Below are 18,846 nucleotides of genomic sequence, written 5' to 3'. Positions count from 1 at the left end.
GAATATAAATGAATACTACATCACATTTGTAAAATATGAATGCATAATAAAATAAATAATAGCCCATATAAATAAAATAAATTGAAATGAGTTAAAACACCTGTAATTAAATAATAAGAATAATACAAAAATCCTGCTTACAAAATTAAATTTATTAATTTCTGCGTGGCGCTTTAACTTGAGAAAAACCATCAATAAAGCTTTAGAAAGATTTTCATTGGAAAAAGAAATTGAGGCATTTCATTTGTTAAAAAAAAAAATAAATAAATAAATAAAAAATAAAAAACTTGTTAACATCCATCGATCCCAATGTTGTTGACATTGGGATTGCTTTACTCTTTAGCACAGGACTTCTTTTTTCTCCTTTCTTTTGCAAGAAAGCTAACCAGTACGTGAGGTCCATCCATCCATCCATCCATCCATCCATCCATCCATCCATCCATCCATCCATCCATCCATCCATCCATCCATCCATCCATCCATCCATCCATTATCGTCTGAAGGCAAATCAAATGGTTGTTGTATTATTTAAGTAGGCCTGTCGCAACCCAATGTGAGTCCCGACAGGATGTGAGTGGAGCATGCGCAGTAGCGGAGCTACTCACATTTGTCTGCACATGCGCGCCGCCATCTGGTCGCCACACACACACGGTTAGTTACCCTTGCAGAAAGTAAAACGGGCTCAGCAACATGCTGCTTTTTGTGCGGAGTTAACCCACTGAGTAAGTTCGCGACGCAGGAGGTTCAGAACGACTTGACTGGAACCGTCCATTTTCAAGTGGTCTTTGTGCGCGTTGAAGCTTCGGAGCATAGTTTGCTTAGCTTAACTTGCGAACACAGAACAACGTGGTTCGACGCCTGAACATCAAGTTGGAGCCTCCTAAAGTGCGCAAAATGCGTGCAAGAAGGACGCCAGCCGCAAAGTTCAAGGCGGAACATTGTGGCGCAAAAGATCAGCGACAACATCAACTCTCGACGGCTTGCAAAATGCAAGTAAAAGTTGTTCTACGTAGACTACCAGGTTGGTTCACCGATTCGGGAAACGCAGTACTAATCATTTTTTGTCCCCATGGTATTGAAATTGAAATGAAAGATTAGCATTCAATGCCAAACCTCTCTGTTTAAATAAATTGGACATCTGTCGTTTTGAATCATAAAGATAATTCTTGATTGATCCTCCAGAAGGGAAATTTGGGTATGGCGGAAAACACTCGGGTGGTTTGAAGTTCTGCTCTTCCGACCCTAAATTGGCTAGATTGACCATATTTTGATTTCCAAAAAGAGGACACTCGGCCCAGCCTCGAGATTTTGATTAAAGCTGTAGTTGGAACTAATTTCTTCACATGCCAAATAGGGTCACAAGTAAAGTAATTAAACATTGTCCAACAAATAAAGCATGAAAAAATAATTTATATGTTGTATATTTGACAAAATAGTCGCGTTTCCGAAGTTCGAGCCTGAAAGGGGACGAACCCGGAAGTAATACGTCACACCGGGAACGCGATGGCACCTCCATACATACGGCCGCCATACAAAGCCCTTCAAACAATGATCCAAACAGCTATATAAGCGATAGATCAAGCGCAAGGGAGGAGATCCAAGTTTTTGAAGAGTTGGAGGAAGAAGAGGAGATTGGAATTTTATGTTATTAGCCAGACGCCAGTCAGGATGCCAACAATGTGCCTAGACTTCCTGACATGGAATGGATACAAGACCCATCGAGATTACATTGGTAAGATATCCTCCTGACTACCAGTAGTTCAAATTTGTCCTCTGTACAGGACATTTATAAACCGAAATATCTCCCACCCACTGCATCCAATTGAATTCATTCCTTTTGTGCTCTATAGAGGACATCCAGAGCTTTCCAATGATACCAAATTTGTAGGGGTGGGGTTTTGTTAACCTTTACTTTACCATGGAAGAAAATGGCTTCCGTCAATGCAAGCACATTTTATGGGAATAGGAAAAGTAAGTGTTTAATACTTTTTATCGAACACATTTTGTCTTGAAATGTTGTTGGCGTTTTGTCTATAAGACTCTTAAGAACACATTTAAGTGTTGTTTGAGTTATTTTAAGTGTATTTTAGCAGAGTATTCAAGTGTTTAAAAAATGTCCTCTGTATCGGACATTCGAAGTACTTTTGTACATTTTACCCTTTCCCAAATGACAAGAAACGTCATTCTCAGGAGCAGAGCAAATTTTACTGTTGATTGTTGATGGAAACTCAGACATTGAGTTATCTGATGAAGATGATGAATATCCACTATTTGACGCAGAAATAGAGGAAGATGATTCAGGGACCTCTGAGGAGGAAATTGAAGCAGAGCAGACCAGAAATCGGTTTTACAAATTGAGAAACTCCATCAAGCTTGTCAACGACCTTGATGTTTCAAATGAAGAAAAAACAAGTGATGTCTTGTGGAGAATCAGGGCCCTCTTGACCAAACTACGGCAAGGACGTCCGAGTTAGCCAAGAAAAGGAAAATTGTGACAAGCAAATGGTTCCTTTGATTGATCGATGCCCAGTGTGCCAGTATGTACCGGGCAAACCAAACCCAAGTAGACTCAAGGTAAATATTTGTTTTTGGTGCACCAACTGGTCTAGTTTTGGATTTTGTGGTCTACCAAGGAAAGACAACCTTCACAGTTCCAGGAGGAAGGAGCATTGGGGAACAAGCTGTTCTTCAATTGACGTAGTCTGTTCTCAAGGCACCCACCTGTCCTTTGACAGGTACTTTACAACAATCAGCCTCCTTGACACCCTGATGACAAAAGGACTGACAGCGACTGGAACCCTCATGAATAACAGGGTTCCAAAAGACTGCAAGATCAGAGGGGATGAGCTCTTCAAAAAGAACTAAAAAGGGTCACCAGAGATGGTTGTGAGACAAAGCACATCTGAACTTGCTGTCATAAAATGGTTGGACAACAAGCCAGTTGTCATGGCATCATCTGCTTATGGGATTGAACATCAGGGCACACTCAGAAGATGGTCCAAGAAATAGAAAAGGTTTGTCCAAGTGTCAAGGCCACTGGCAATTGCTGAGTAAAACACCAACATGGATGGTGTGGACTTGGTCAATTGAATGTAGAGTTTTTACAGGATGCCCGCTCAGACTAGAAAATGGACAGATCATGCCATTTTCCCCTTTTTTGACCTGGCAACTGCCAACTCATGGCTCCAGCATAAGAGTGACTGAGAGTGTCTGGTGAAGAAACCACAGAAGTTCCTTGACTTCAAAGTGCTCCTTGGTGAAGGATTAATTGCTCGAGCCCAAGCAGGACGTGCAGCAAGTGACAGTGAAGATGACTACACTCCCCCATGTCAAAAATGAAAACAACAGACAAATGCAGCTCTGAGACACTATGGTGCTGTGCATCTTTCAGAGATGGTGGATGAAATGCATCAAGGTGTCGCCGATCTGACTGCAACAGTAAAAAATACAGTATGTTATGTGCTCCGAATGCAAGATTTCCTTTGTGTTACCAAGAAAGGGAATTGCTTTTGAAGTATCCTACCAAAAAACACAATAGAAGCAAAAGTGAAACAAAAGAAAAGGCATGATGGACAGTTATGTTTATGTTGAAGGCTTTGTCAAGTTGACTCTTTGATATTTTCTGTTGGACTAACTGTTTGACAACGAAGTTTTGTTTCCCCTTTATTGGGTTCCGATGTCCATTGTAGAGGACACATCAAAGCTTAAAAACAAAAGTAAAAATTTCAAAAATTTCTTTTGCAGTATTCTAATTACTTCACATAGATTGGGGAATTTCAAAATAAATGTGATTGGACAACATTTTTTCCCCTGGTAGTCAGGAGGATATAGGCTGTTATTATTTTCATGATTTGAAGATGCAGGCATTTGCACATAATTTTATGGTTTTGTCTATCTGATGACATTGTTAAAAAAAAAAAAAAAAAATCAGACTTCATGTTCATTTTGGCAGATCCGGCAGCTCTCGTGCATATTAAATAATAAAACAAAAACGTTGGGGGGGGGAAGAAGGAGATGAGTCGTTGTTATATCTTGACCGAGTGACCCAAGACACCTTTATTGGCTTTTACAACTTTACTCAACGTCTTGCCAAGTGACTCTGAACAATAACGTTTTTCTCTTAGTGAAGGAGTAAGGCACAAACAATAACACATCTAAATGACATGCGTACACTCTACTGGTCAACTCCCGTATTACAACTAAATAATATCCACTATATCACAGTCGCCGATGACTTTCTCCACTTTTTTGTGGCATCAATAAGAAAACAAAGTGGCGTCTAATGGCGTGAGGAAATGTAGTTTTTTCACACAAGCGAACAGATTACAAAGCACCAATTCAGTGTTGTCCCGAGACTACATTTCCCATGATTCACTGCGTGGCCTGCGCGCTCGCTGATTCGCTGCCAGACATTAAAAGCAACACTTGTCACCTGTCAGCGGCTCTCGCAAAGCGGCGAAACACAAACTAGAAGGCTATCTGCAACGTGACCGTGAATTATCGCGACGCCGACCCGCTTATGTGCACATCCACACCCCTTTCCCGATTGATAGTGGATTAACCCTTTCGGACAAGATCGTAGATGACGCACAATTTAAACACGCTTAACCTAGCGAACACAACAACAACTATGATCGGGGATAGCCTCGGCTAACGTCGCTAGCTTATACTGTTCATTCCACAACAGTTGGCAGCCTCTGCTTTGACAAAGTCATCAGTCATCTATTAGGCTGTATTGGCTGAGCCAAAATTGTGTTGGTTCGTTCCACTGAAATGGATCTACGTGACCTCTGCATTGTAATTTACATATGTTGCTAATTACTACCAAAAAAAAAGTTCTACTCACGGTTTCCAGTCATTTTTTAGTAATTAGCGTTTTCGTGTCGGTCTTTTTTTCCCCCGTGGCGCAGTGATATTGATACGGCGGAGTCGTATCGTCAGTGTGTGAAGCCATTTTAGGTCACGTGCACCAATAGGAGACGAGGACTGTTGCTATGCGCTTCGATAAACAAACAATATGGCGGCGACCGTGCCAAGCTACGACACGAGCGAAGATGAACCAAAGATAAGAAAACCGCATTCGGAATTTAGTCAAAAGGCATCGAAACGATGCTATATGCATCTCTCAACTGTCCAAGGGCGAAAAAGGGCAGGAATTTGGAAAAAACGTGCAGAGCCCGCGTGGTTGCGTCAGACAATGGCTTTCTTCCCAGGCTCCGTCGAAGGATCTTGCTGAAAATGCGTCGACTGGGATTTTTAACGACATTCACTACAGGTAAGCCACACGCACGCCTTTACTACAAGGTTAATTGTTATTAACTTATGCTAAAAAAAAATCTTATTTAAACTAGTGTTGTAACGATACCATTTTTTAGCCCAGATATCAATACCACTTTGTTATAAAATGTATATAGGGTACAGTGTGTCGAAAGTGAATCCAGTAGAACTTTTTATTGCATACCAGTTATGGGTGACAATGGCTAAATAAACCTTTTGGCTCAAGAACATCAAGCTGTAGTCAATAAAAGCCCTGATACTGACGTGGCAGTGATTGCTGTTAGTCTGCAGATAGATTTACAGTGTAAATTGCATTTTTTCACAGGAGGAGGCAACAGAACGAGGACTGACGTCTCTAAGGTCTCTGCAGCTCCTGGCACTAGTGTGTGTTCAGCACTCATTGGCATCCATACATTCACAGGTTGTGACTCTGCTTGTGCCTTTCATGGCAAAGGCAAAAAAAAACCCTTTTCTTTTGCACGTCATAAAAAAGAATACTTGACTGGGTTTGCAAAGCTGGGCAGCAGTTTTAAACTTGACCTACAAACATTTAACACGTTGTGTAAATACGTGTGCCACCTGTTTTGCCAGTCATGTGCCAAAAATGATGCCAAATGCAGATCTTTCTGTATGGCCTCGTCAGTCTTGCCAGAACATTCTATTCCCCCCAAAACTGATGCTCTGTACCAACATTGCAGGACAGCAGACTATCAAGCAGCAATTATGAAACGTTGTCTGACAGTTAAAATGTGTGCCCCTTCACCCATTGGGAATGGGTGGGACATTGAGGATGGGCAGTTGGCAGTGACATGGATGACTAAAAATCCTGCCCGATACTGTTTTGCAAGTAGTCAACTGTAGTTGAAAGGCAACCAATTGTGACATGGGAAGATGTTCCTGTATGTCTGCAAAACTTTCTTGTACTGATTTATATCGGTGCCAAACATGTGAGAATGTTTCCAAAGAAACAGAAGACACTTGGATGGGATGATGACTTTGAGTAAAGCGATTTTGAGGAGTAATGTTGTCATGTACAGTTTTACTATTCTTTTATTTCTATTTTTTTATTCGTTTTTCAATATTTGTATGTGTAATAATGTGTATTTCTATAGTATGAGATACTTCCATGTTTAAATAAATGTGTACCAACAGTACTATACTTGAATGATTCCAACCTTTTGTGTATATACAGTGTGATTAAAAAAGGCTGTGCCAAAATCAAAATGCCATGTCAAAAACTAAAAACATAAAAAAAAAAAATAAAAACTACCTTGGACAGATGTAGGAAGTAACTAAGTTTAATTTCATGTTTTCATAGTACTCAAATATGGCCATCACCAGCAGCATGGACAACATCAAGTTGACATGAGAATTCCTCCCTCCCGCGTTGATTGCGTCTGTTATGTAATCTTTCATGTCATCAATATTCGCTGGAAGTGGTGGAACATACACTTGGTGTATAACATACGTTATGTGCCATAAAGATGGATAACGAACTTTGTCTTTAACATACCAACACGTCCAGCAAGTACTGATGATGTGAAATATCGAACAACAGTCGCAATCAAGACAATAACTGCGACATGCACACGTTTGAGAGGAATTCTCATCGTGGCTTGATTTTGTCCGTGCTGCTGGGTGTGCTCACATTTGAGCACTTGTGAAACATGAAATAAAACTTGGAAGTTATCTTCAACACGTGTCCATCACTTCTTTTGTGATGTCTTTCATTTTTTAAGTATCACCTTATGATTTTGGCACATTATATTTTTGATCACCCTTTAATTTTTTTGTCTTATTCCATTTTTGCCATGATTCACATCTAGGAATGGTGTGGTAGCAATTGGGTTGATTTTCAGCTATTTATGATCATGGCGTGCATTTTTTATTTTATATATTTCATTGCATAGTAGGTTGTGATATTTTTAATATGACACAAAAGCCTTTAGCTTAATTCAATATATATTTCATTGTGCTGGGTGCAAATCATTAATGTTGAAGTGTTTCCTTCAAGAAATTAGCTACATTTCTCATTCTGAATTCACCTATGTGTATACTAAGGCACCAATACTTGTTTCAAATGTTTGGTAGATGTGTTTATGACATTTGATAAAGATTTTGTGTTGCCAGAATTAATATAACACTTAAAACAAGCAAAAACAGCAACACTAGATCTGTATTTTTGTGTATTCACATCAGGATACATTTCTGGCTGGTGACTAAGTTAGGAGGGTATTGGCTTTGAAAAAATCAATTTTCTAAGCACTTTTTCCATGGTCCCAATAAAGCCATATTTCCACAAGCTTGTCCATTCGCAGCACTTCCTGGTCAACTCTAATCTTTTAATGGACGACGGTCTCACAGAAGAAGTTGTAGCTGTCAGTGAAGGGTGTTTCAGTTCTGAAAAACACGCACACACACATAAACCATGTGAGAACTGTTTCATCCATATCATATTTACATAATCTTCCAATCCAAATTATATAGGCTTGTCTATTCTGCCATTTTTTCCTGAATAAAATTATCAAATTGGTTTTTGGAACTACGGTTAAACAGACTAAATACTATGTTATTTGTCAATCTAAACTTTTTGCTCAAAGTTAACAATCTTAACATCATAATAATGACCGCTACAGCCCAGAACTCACATTGCAAGTCTTAACTTCATATGTGATCTGACCAGAAGCCCACAACTCCCATAGTTATTCACAACAAAAGGCGTGTGTGTGGCTTACCTGTAGTCAATGTCGTTAAAAATCCCAGTCGACGCATTTTCAGCAAGATCCTTCGACGGAGCCTGGGAAGAAAGCCATTGTCTGACGCAACCACGCGGGCTCTGCACGTTTTTTCCAAATTCCTGCCCTTTTTCGCCCTTGGACAGTTGAGAGATGCATATAGCATCGTTTCGATGCCTTTTGACTAAATTCCGAATGCGGTTTTCTTATCTTTGGTTCATCTTCGCTCGTGTCGTAGCTTGGCACGGTCGCCGCCATATTGTTTGTTTATCGAAGCGCATAGCAACAGTCCTCGTCTCCTATTGGTGCACGTGACCTAAAATGGCTTCACACACTGACGATACGACTCCGCCGTATCAATATCACTGCGCCACGGGGGAAAAAAAGACCGACACGAAAACGCTAATTACTAAAAAATGACTGGAAACCGTGAGTAGAACTTTTTTTTTGGTAGTAATTAGCAACGTACTGTATGTAAATTACAATGCAGAGATCATGTAGATCCATTTCAGTGGCACGAAATCCATTTTCTAAGCACTTTTTCCATGGTGCCAATACAGCCTATATCCAAAAATCACACTTACTTTTTGGCAAATCCTTGATCATAAGCAGACCGGTTAAGGAAGCAGGCATCTTCGAAGTGTTTGCAGCAGAGAACACTACTCGATGATGGCATGAAATTCATTCGCTTCGTGCGAACGAAAGATGTCCATTTACGTGCCCTGCTATCCTTTGGCCACTCATACAACTTTTCGTTTGAGTGAGAACAAAACATCGCCACACACCGCCGTGGCATCTTATCGAGAAACAATGCAACAAACAATACTGTTCTATGGCGGACTTCCCTCGCACTTCCCGGTGTGACGTAATTTCCGAAGATTGCCGAAGAAAAGCATTTTCGTTGTCAAGGGCGTTGCTATGGGTTAAACAAAGAATCTGGAAGGGTTGCGTAAAAAAAAAAAAAAGAAAATATGCTTATAATTGTTTAGCCATTGATATTATTCAAAAACATGATTGGCCAACCTTACTTCAAAGTTCCCCTTTAAGTTCACTCTAAGATACCTTATTATTAGAAGTGGGAATTTCGGGGCACCTAACCATTCGATTACGATTACAATTCAGAGGCTACGATTCGATTATAAATCAGTTTTTGATGCCCCCCCACCTCCATCTATTGGCTGCTTTAATTGTTTCATACATTAGTTACAAAAATAGTACAAAAATCCTCTCAGTCTTGAATAAACTTCTAGTTCAGTATCAAGTTAACTGTTCAAAACTGTAAATAAAATACTCAAGTTCCCTTTCTGTATCAGCAGCTTTAAACTACATTCAATTAATTTAATTAAATCAACCGTTTAGGTTGTTAAAATTGCTACAGTTATTCCATAATTTCCGTTCTGTCTACTTTCAACATGTGAAAGTTTTAAAATGGTTATAAAGATAGATTCAAGCCAAGATTTTACCGATTCAGGAGGATTTTAGATAAAAAGTGAATTAGCTTCGCTTGGAAGGTTCGCTACAACAGAGTCTTCCTGAGAAGTCTACTGATTTAAGATGGCAGCCGTTTACTCACGCCGACGAGTCTATCATTTCGCATGTAGTTCTATATAATGTGATCTCTACCGTAGCATTATGTGGACGTAGTTTGTAGCAACTGGGCGTTTTTTGTAGCGGCTGTCGGCGATTTATGTGGATGTTTACTCTTGGTCCGTTCCTCATTGCATCCCGAAGACCGCACTGACTGTGTTTTAGTTCTGCTTTACTAAGCATTTTTTAAAAATCGGAATATGGATGTTTGTGAATCGTTCTCGAATCTGCAGCGGCCGAATCGCAAATAATCTAAAGAATCTGAAATTTGACACACCTTTACTTATTATGCAGGTAGATTTGTGTCTTTATTTATTCAATCAACAAAAAAAAGTTGCTTCAATCAAAATTAGTCTATTTTCACTTGGCAAACCAGCTCATTACATTACAGTGAACTCGCCGATTTAACCATGAAGGAGTTTGCTAGAGAAAAAAAAAACACAATCTCACTTGTCGCACATGTGTGAGCAAATGAAAAAAATACTCGCACTGGCTTCAATTTTAGTTGCAAAAAGCCCCCATTTCGTGGCAGTCTGAAGCCATGAATTGAAAAACAAATTTTTTGATTGAATTGATTTTTCTTTTAAAAATATTTTTTCTTTGTTTGAATCAACTTATTTTTTGATGGAATTATAAAGACACAAATGTCCTACCCAAAATGTGACCAATAATCAAGACATTCCCTTAATCAAAAAAGTTGTTTCAATAAAAAAAATATCAATCCAGAGCTGTCCTAAATGAGTATTTTTCTCGCGATTAGTGTGCAGACTTTAATGATGAGTCGACTAGTGTTTTCCGAAACTTCCGGGTTCGCGGTGAATCAGTAACAGGCACACTTTTGCTCAATAGACCCCAATCACCAACGTCACACAATCACGTGATCGCTGTAGGCATGTGCCGGTATGAGATTTTCACGGTACGATAACCGTGAGCAAAAATACCGCGGTTTCACAGTATCACGGTATTGCAATTATAGCTCCAAAATTTTGAGATGTATGGGTTAAAAAATAAATTAATTAATTTAAAAAAATCCATTGAACAGGATTTTTTCAAAACATATTTGCAAATTGGAACATGAATATAATGTGAAAATAAATAAATTAACAAAAAATAACAAATATTATATAAAATTAAAATAAATAGAACCTAGACTATACCCACAGCCACAGCTCAAGTTGCTCAATATTAGAGTAAGAACAAAATATTGCTATAAAAAGTAAAAACACTTCTAAATGAAATTAAAAATATATACTGTATGACTTTTTTTTGAGGGGGGGAAGCTCAAGTGAAGTTTCGCCATTTTCAGCCACTGTGTCAGCTCTAGTCTACATGATGCCATGCCTTTGTGTTAAAAAGAACAAAGAATTCATAAGTTAATAAGTTAATTAAAAAGGTATAAGTTAGTTTTATAAATTAGTTAAAATGAAAATATTGTTGAGGAAAGGTTTCATCTAAAAAAAACAACAAAAAAGTAAGGAGTGAGACCTCCTCTCTCAATTAGCGATCTTTGACGCGATTCTTTTTCTTCCCCCCCTGCATTCAAGCTTTTCTCTCACTCAGCGGCTGTGAGACATAAAAGAAGCTCCTCTCCCAGTTTAGCCTAGGCTAACATTCGTCTTTGTAAGTTTTAGTCAGTTTGTATATTGAATTTGAAAGGAAAATGTGTGTTTTGTTTTTGGCGAACTTTTTAATGGAGCTACTGCTATCCTGTTGAACCTAATCACACGTGGAAAAATACAATTGTACAGCGTTTTAAATGTATTTATTTGTATATTTCACCACGATTTGAGAGCTCAATAAATTGAAGAAAAGCACGCCTTGTGTTTGGAGGGTTTGTTTTTGGGTTTGCTGGCTGTTGAGTGACACTCACGGCAACAAACGGGAAGGGGTGAGCGGTGCCGCACCAAGCCACTTCGGCTGCATTTTGGCACGTGAAAAATAGCGAATACCGTACTAAGGTATGACGGAACATTTTAGTGGTTTTGAAACCGCGATGTTTTCACACCACGGTAAACCGTGAAACCGGTAACCGGCACATGTCTAGATCTCTGTATTGTGCCGCCATATTGTCCGTCATTGTGTGTCGTATTGTCAATGATCGTAGTTTGTAAAGGTGGATTCACTTGCAAATTATGGAAGCCCCGGTGCTTTCAGACGCTGTAAACTCATTGGATGAGTTGCATAATAGCCATTATTTGGAAAACCTTCGGTCGATCCAGTCGCCAGATCCATATTTGATGCCCAAACCGATGTTTCCTCCCGTCCGGTCCCGTCCCGTGCGTCAGAGCTCGTCCTGAGACCACAAAATTTCCAATTATACTCCAGTTTATGTCACGATGAGGAGTCGGGTACCCAAAATTGGCACCGGCCCGAATATAAACCGACATGTGGTCAGCTGCGCGTCACCGTTGTCACGATTCTAAAATGAAATTTCATCGACAATGGGCTGGTGTGTGCCGAAAAATAGCTGCCCTGCGTGAAATGTTCCCCCTGCCGGGAGCGCTTATTTATAACGCTTTATTGACGTGAAAACATCAAATGTTTTCATGGACGCATTACAGTAACGGATTTACGACTGTAAGATCAGTTTTAAATAATTAAATTACACAAAATATTAGTACTGTATTTTAGTAACAAATCATGGACTGGGCCACATAACCATCTTTGAACAGAAATGTATTAGTCTACAGGTTTTCACGACCATATCCCAATGACAATCACACAGGTATGACATTTATTAGTTCAAGCAGAGTAAAATAATACATATTCACGGTACAAGAAAGTCGTTTCTGTGTGGGCGCTCCCGCAGGGGGGACATTTCACGCAGGGCGGCTATTTTTCGGCACAACACCTGTTGTTGTGCCCACCTTCTTGCTGTGCGACCGTGGCGATGAGCTTCGTAGTCTCCGTCTGATAATGTCTGCGATCGTGTTGGCATCATGACTATTAATGTTTTCGCCGCTGTCTGACGGCTGTCGAAACAAACGCACCATGGACCGAGATAAACAAACCGTGCTGCTTTCGAGATTTGCCCTTTTTTAACAATGGGCACACAGCAACTACTAAAATGACCGTTTATCTTCTCTGTTACTGCAACCAACCGCCACACATCCCTTCACCATTTTGATTAATCAATGTTAACGATTGTCAGGAAGGTTTTTGGGTTTGTTTACTAGGCGGTGATTCCTTAGACAAGCAGAAAAACACGCAGTAATAGGAGGAATTTACGTAGCGGTAATATGTAAACACGATGAGCTGACGGACAATATGGCGGCACCAGTCAGGGGGGCGGAGTTGTGACGTCACGTGATTGGGGTCTATAGACAATGTTTATTGATTAGAAAATGCAGAATAAATGAGATTTATTGATTAGTAGTTCAAAACATGACCGTAAACTGACAATATGTATGGTAATAATATGATTTGACAACTTCTCCAACTTACCAGAATCGAGGAGAAAACAAAACAGATGTGACTTTTCTTTTAAAGTGCCTGTGACACGAAAAAGCATGTTTATTTCATACTACACGCGGTATTTTATGCCCCTGAATGATATGGCCCGCTTGGATGTGTGTGGAAGCGATCGCTATATTTATTTAGTTTTTTTAATCCCGCGCCATGAAAATGAGTGACTTCCGGCTTCGGTCTTGCATTGAGGAGGAGGGCGCTGTGACGTGTACGGTAGAAGACGTTCTCTTCACTATACAGTGTACTGTTGTGTATGAGGACGAAGGATTCAGCTGATTTTGCGGATTAATACTTTTATTTTTTGCATCACGCCAGCCAAACGGCTGCAGAAAAATCATTCTGTATGCGGGAGAGGCGTATGCGCCTTTTTGGAGTTTCAACAGGTTCCCATTCACCGTGGATATTTACTGTGGGACCATTGGACTTACAAGGAAGTGAGTAAACATCTTGTTTTGTATTATGTCAAATACGAATACAGTGATTACAAAGTAAACACTTTAAAATTCCTTTAAATAAAGGACTACTTACGTTTGATCATTGATAGGCATGTAAAAAGCTATCCTCATGCTCATTAGTAGTTAGCTGTTAGCACGTTAGCTGCACAACAATTCCAGCCACCCTCCTCCAGGGAACGAACTGTAAATTGCTCTCCGCCGGGCGGTTTGCCGATCCGCAAAGAAACTCAACAACCGGGTCGTCATGTCAAATAATCCAGGCTAGTTATGTGTGATTTTCCACTTCGAAGACTTTGAAACATCCCTCGGTTCGGGTTAGCATGTCGGCTAGCTGTCACTCCTTCTGGTCTGTTTACATTCTCCGAAGCCGGGGAAGGGGTATTACATATGTCCGATTTAGGTGTCATAAAATATCGTTCGGGAGGTGTGACAGTCAAGGTGAAGTCGACTGTTTTGACCATTATGGAATAATTTTGCCATGTCGTCTTGAATAAATGGATTTTTATTATTTTATATTCCATTTAGCACAAGATTGTTATTTGTCATGACCATGCCATTTATTTAGCAATTGGGGAAAGTACTTGGGTAAAAAGAATATCCTGTAAAAATATTGAAGTAAAGAGACGGAAACAATGACATTTTGCCGCTCTCTTCGTTGCGTTTTCCTCATTGTGAATAGTTCCCCCTCGACGGGGTGACTGGTCCCTCTCAAGCCATTTATATAGCTATTGGGGAAAAATACTTGGATAAAAAGAATATCCTGTAAAAATATTGGGAGTAGAGAGACTGAAACAATGACATTTTGCAGCTCTCTTCGTCGCGTTTTCCTCGTTCTGAACAATTCCCCCGCAATGGGCTGAATAGTAAAACCGATGAGCCTAGTCTACCGCTGACGTCATCCACCTGTTGGGGGCGCTAAAGCCCTATAATTGTAGGCGTGGCTAACCGGCAGATTAAAAGACTAATTTCTCGTCATCTGCGCTTTGCTAAATTGTTGTATATAGTCGAATCGTCTCAAAATATGATTCTAATTCACATAATAATGCCATTTAAGACTTTTTTTCTGGTGTCATATGCTCTTTAAAGGCTGCTGTATAACTTGCTCATTTCATCATGATGAATAAATGTTTCTTCCATGGATTGATACGGTAAAATGAAAGTGAGAACGTAAGTCGGAAATCCGTGAGAGCTCATCGCTGTCGACACAGTAACAATAGGAACTATTGTTATTTGGGTTTCAGTTTCCCGAGGGACAGATATAGTTGACGCACACAGGAAGTCTGTGTGCTTACGTGTGTTATAGTCCGAGTTGTGGAGCTGCAATAAACGTAGACTCAAATGGGTTCAAGAAACTAAATTCTGTGCTTTATGAAGAGTGAAAAAAGCTGAATTTAACACACGAAATCATTCGACCAATCAGAGTGGTATTACCGAAACAAGTATTACCGAAACAAAATGGTGACGTCACGTACGGTAATGGTAGGCAACGGATCGGCGCATATTTTTTTTTTTTCAACTCAACATGGCCGTGTCAATAAAAAAAAATCTGTCTTTAGATATATATATATTTCTGTCTTCATCCATGTACCCGTGTATAATGCGCACCCATGATTTGACATGTTTATTTTGGGGGGAAAAAGTGTGCGTTATATTTGGGAAATTACGGTATATCATGTGTCTTCTTGTGTCTTGCAGGTTTCAGTAAATATCTTGGTCCTGCCGCTCAACAGCTAAAGAGAGAAGTACAACTTCCAATCAAAAAGGAAGAGGTAGAGCTGCCATACGTCAAAGACGAGGACGATATCACTATGTCAACTGGTGAGCCCTTGAATAGCGAGGATGGTTCGAGTGAGGCCAGCAGAGGGACGGAGCCTACAAGCAGCAGCTCAACAGAAGGATCGCAAGCAAACATTTTCATCGCACCATCAGATGGAAATGGCCCCACGTCACACTCACCTTACAAAGATGATGGTTATAAGAAACCTCCCCATGGGAAAACCTTTGCTAATAACTATACTTGTTGTATGCATATGAGGAGCCACACTGGTGAAAATCCTCTTGTCTGCTCAGTTTGTGTTCCAAAATTCACTCAGAAGAGCAGCTTGGACAGACACACAAGAACCCACACTGGCGAAAAACCTTTTTCCTGCTCAATTTGTGGTCGAGGTTTCGCTAAAAAGCATAACTTACAAATACACATCAGAACGCACATGGGTGAAAAACATTTTTCCTGCTCAGTTTGTTGCCAGAAATTCAGCCACAAGAACACCTTAAAAACACACTCAAGAACCCATACCGGAGAAAAACCTTTTTCCTGCTCAGTTTGTGGTCAAAGATTCGCTCATAAGCGCCACATAGAAGTACACACAAGAACCCACGCTGGTAAAAAACCTTTATCCTGCTCAGATTGTGGTCAAGAATTCAGTTATAAGAGTGCCTTAAACAGACACATAAGAATCCACACTGGTGAAAAACCTTTTTCCTGCTCAGCTTGTGGTCAACGATTCACTCGAATTTACCACCTAAAAGTACACACAAGAACCCACACTGGTGAAAAGCCTTTTTCCTGCTCCGTTTGTGGTCAACGATTCACTCGAATTTGCTACCTAAAAGTACACACAAGAATCCACACTGGTGAAAAACCGTTTTCCTGCTCCGTTTGTGGTCAACGATTCACTCGAATTTGCCACCTAAAAGTACACACAAGAATCCACACTGGTGAAAAACCCTTTTTCTGCTCCGTTTGTGGTCAAAGATTCAGTCACAAGAGCAACTTAAAAATACACGCAAGAACCCACACTGGTGAAAAATCTTTTTCTTGCTCAGTTTGTGGTCGAGGATTCACTCAAATTTACGACTTAAAAGTACACACAAGAACCCACACTGGTGAAAAACCTTTTTCCTGCTCAGTTTGTGGTCAACGTTTCACTCGCATTTACCACCTAAAAGTGCACACAAGAACCCACACTGGTGAAAAACCTTTTTCCTGCTCAGTTTGTGGTCAAAGATTCAGTCACAAGAGCGCCTTAAACACACACACAAGAACCCACGCTGGTGAAAAACCTTTTTCCTGCTCAGATTGTGGTCAAGAATTCAGTTATAAGAGTGCCTTAAAAAGACACACAACAATCCACCCTGGTGAAAAACCGTTTTCCTGCTCAGTTTGTGGAAAAAGATTCACTCAGAAGAGTTCCTTAAAAGTACATGTAAGAAACCACACTGGCGAAAACCCCTTTTCCTGCTTAGTTTGTGGTCAAGGATTCACTAAAATTCAATACTTAAAAGTACACTCAAGAACCCACACTGGTGAAAAACCTTTCTCCTGCTCAGTTTGCGGTCAAAAATTCACTCAGAAGAGCAACTTAAATCGACACACGAGAACCCACACTGGCGAAAAACCTTTTTCCTGTTCAGTTTGTGGTAAAAAATTCGCTCACAAGTATCGGATTAAGAGACACGTGTGTATTGGTGTGAGAAGCAGTGGCCAATGACTGTTTTGCCTGTAATCCATGCTGCTTTCATCAGATTGTGCACATAGGTTAATTGTAGTCTGTAGTTTCCTCAAATCCTGTTGAGGCGGTATTGGTGCCTTACATGTGCTTTGTCCAATCCTTGTATGATGTGGATCCACACTATTGCCAAAAGTATTGGCTCATCTGATTTAACTCTCAAGTTGAGTGGCATTATTCATACAATACTCTCACTCTTTCAAACTACATTTTTTACAGGTAATATCTGAAATGGTGGACCCCAAATTACAAAAATTCTAAATCATTCATCAATAATATCATTACATAAATATGGAAAATTATGATTGGCTCACAAATATTAGTTTTTTGGGGGAGGGATGATTACATATAATTTAAAAAGTTACTATTACTACTCTTGATTGGCAGTGACATATTAAGACAGAGTATTGGGGCCAAATAAAGGGAGGGGAAAAAAATGACTACGAGATTAAAGTTGTACTCTAACGACAAGAAAAAATGTCGTATTATTATGTAGGGGTAATGTAGCTGAATAAAGGGCTACGCACTTTATGTACACGTAGCTTAGCTGGGAGCTCCGACAAAGCATCAGTAAAATCTTTCCATTGATTATAAATTTATGCAGATGAGCGAAAAGATAACGGATTTCCTTATTTTGAAACTGATTCTAAAACAGCCTCACGAGATGATTTATCATTGTTGACTTAAGTGGAGCGCTACAGAAAGTACGTGGCTGCTTATTCAGCTACATTACCCCTATGTAACAGTACAACATTTTTTCCTCGTAGTAACACTATAATCTCATAGTCCTCATGTCTTTATTTTGCCCTTATACTTTGTCATACAAATCGGACATTGATAATTAAAATTGTTTGAGCTTTTAATCATTCCGACCCCCGTCGAAAATCTCTCGACTCTGCTTCGAATTTTAAAGTGCTTGTACTCCATTGTGCTTGTTAATTAAGCATGGCAGTGACATGTGCATTTAGGTTGTTTTTTTTTAAAAACCTTTAGCACCTAAGCCTATTTTTTTCCAAATCTGCATACCATTGATGTTGCCTTTATATTTCAAAGAAAAAAAAATCAAAATTGCCAGATTGGGCCCCTTTTTAGGACACCATAACCTTCATGTCCAAACTATTGTTTTCATCAACCAATTATAATCAACATTTTGGACCCAAAAAGACAAATCAAAACATTTTTGTCAAAATTTGTAATTTTGATGTCCCATTGACAGCCAAACATGCTTGACGAAACGTTTTTAAGCGTGATATTTATTCAACTTGTTAGGATAAAACATTCAACAGAAAAAAATGAAGTTGAGTAGTTTTATATTTGAAAATTCAACGAAAAAAGCAAGTATGGTCAAATGCAAGAGTGCAAAATAGTGGCTATATATTTATATATACAGTGCCTTGCAAAAGTATTCGGCCCCCTTGAACCTTGCAACCTTTCGCCACATTTCAAGCTTCAAACTTAAAGATATAAAATTTTAATTTTTTGTCAAGAATCAACGACAAGTGGGACACAATCGTGAAGTGGAACAACATTGATTGGATAATTTAAACTTTTTTAACAAATAAAAAAGTGAAAAGTGGGGCGTGCAATATTATTCGGCCCCCTTGCGTTAATACTTTGTAGCGCCACCTTTTGCTCCAATTACAGCTGCAAGTCGCTTGGGGCATGTTTCTATCAGTTTTGCACATCGAGAGACTGACATTCTTGCCCATTCTTCCTTGCAAAACAGCTCGAGCTCAGTGAGGTTGGATGGAGAGTGTTTGTGAACAGCTTTTCAGCTCTTTCCACAGATTCTCGATTGGATTCAGGTCTGGACTT

At 39.6% G+C, this 18,846-nt stretch overlaps 1 protein-coding gene across 2 annotated transcripts; it reads left to right on the top strand.

Moving 5' to 3' along the window:
* The first annotated feature begins 638 nt into the window (after nucleotides 1-638).
* On the top strand, nucleotides 639-18,396 carry LOC130928998 (gastrula zinc finger protein XlCGF57.1-like). Of its 2 annotated transcripts, none has more exons than XM_057855838.1 (2): nucleotides 639-1,021; nucleotides 15,218-18,396. In XM_057855838.1, the coding sequence occupies exons 1-2, from the start codon at nucleotides 895-897 to the stop codon at nucleotides 17,011-17,013; spliced, it is 1,923 nt and encodes a 640-aa protein (XP_057711821.1). In that variant the 5' UTR covers nucleotides 639-894; the 3' UTR covers nucleotides 17,014-18,396. The 2 variants fall into 2 exon arrangements, with proteins under 2 accessions (XP_057711821.1, XP_057711823.1); XM_057855840.1 differs by lacking the exon at nucleotides 639-1,021 and adding an exon at nucleotides 1,105-1,732.
* Nucleotides 18,397-18,846: the final 450 nt, after the last annotated feature.

The sequence above is a fragment of the Corythoichthys intestinalis genome, chromosome 13, assembly GCF_030265065.1.
Source record: "Corythoichthys intestinalis isolate RoL2023-P3 chromosome 13, ASM3026506v1, whole genome shotgun sequence".
Lineage (NCBI taxonomy): Eukaryota > Metazoa > Chordata > Actinopteri > Syngnathiformes > Syngnathidae > Corythoichthys > Corythoichthys intestinalis.
This window is presented reverse-complemented; position numbering and strand designations above follow the sequence as displayed.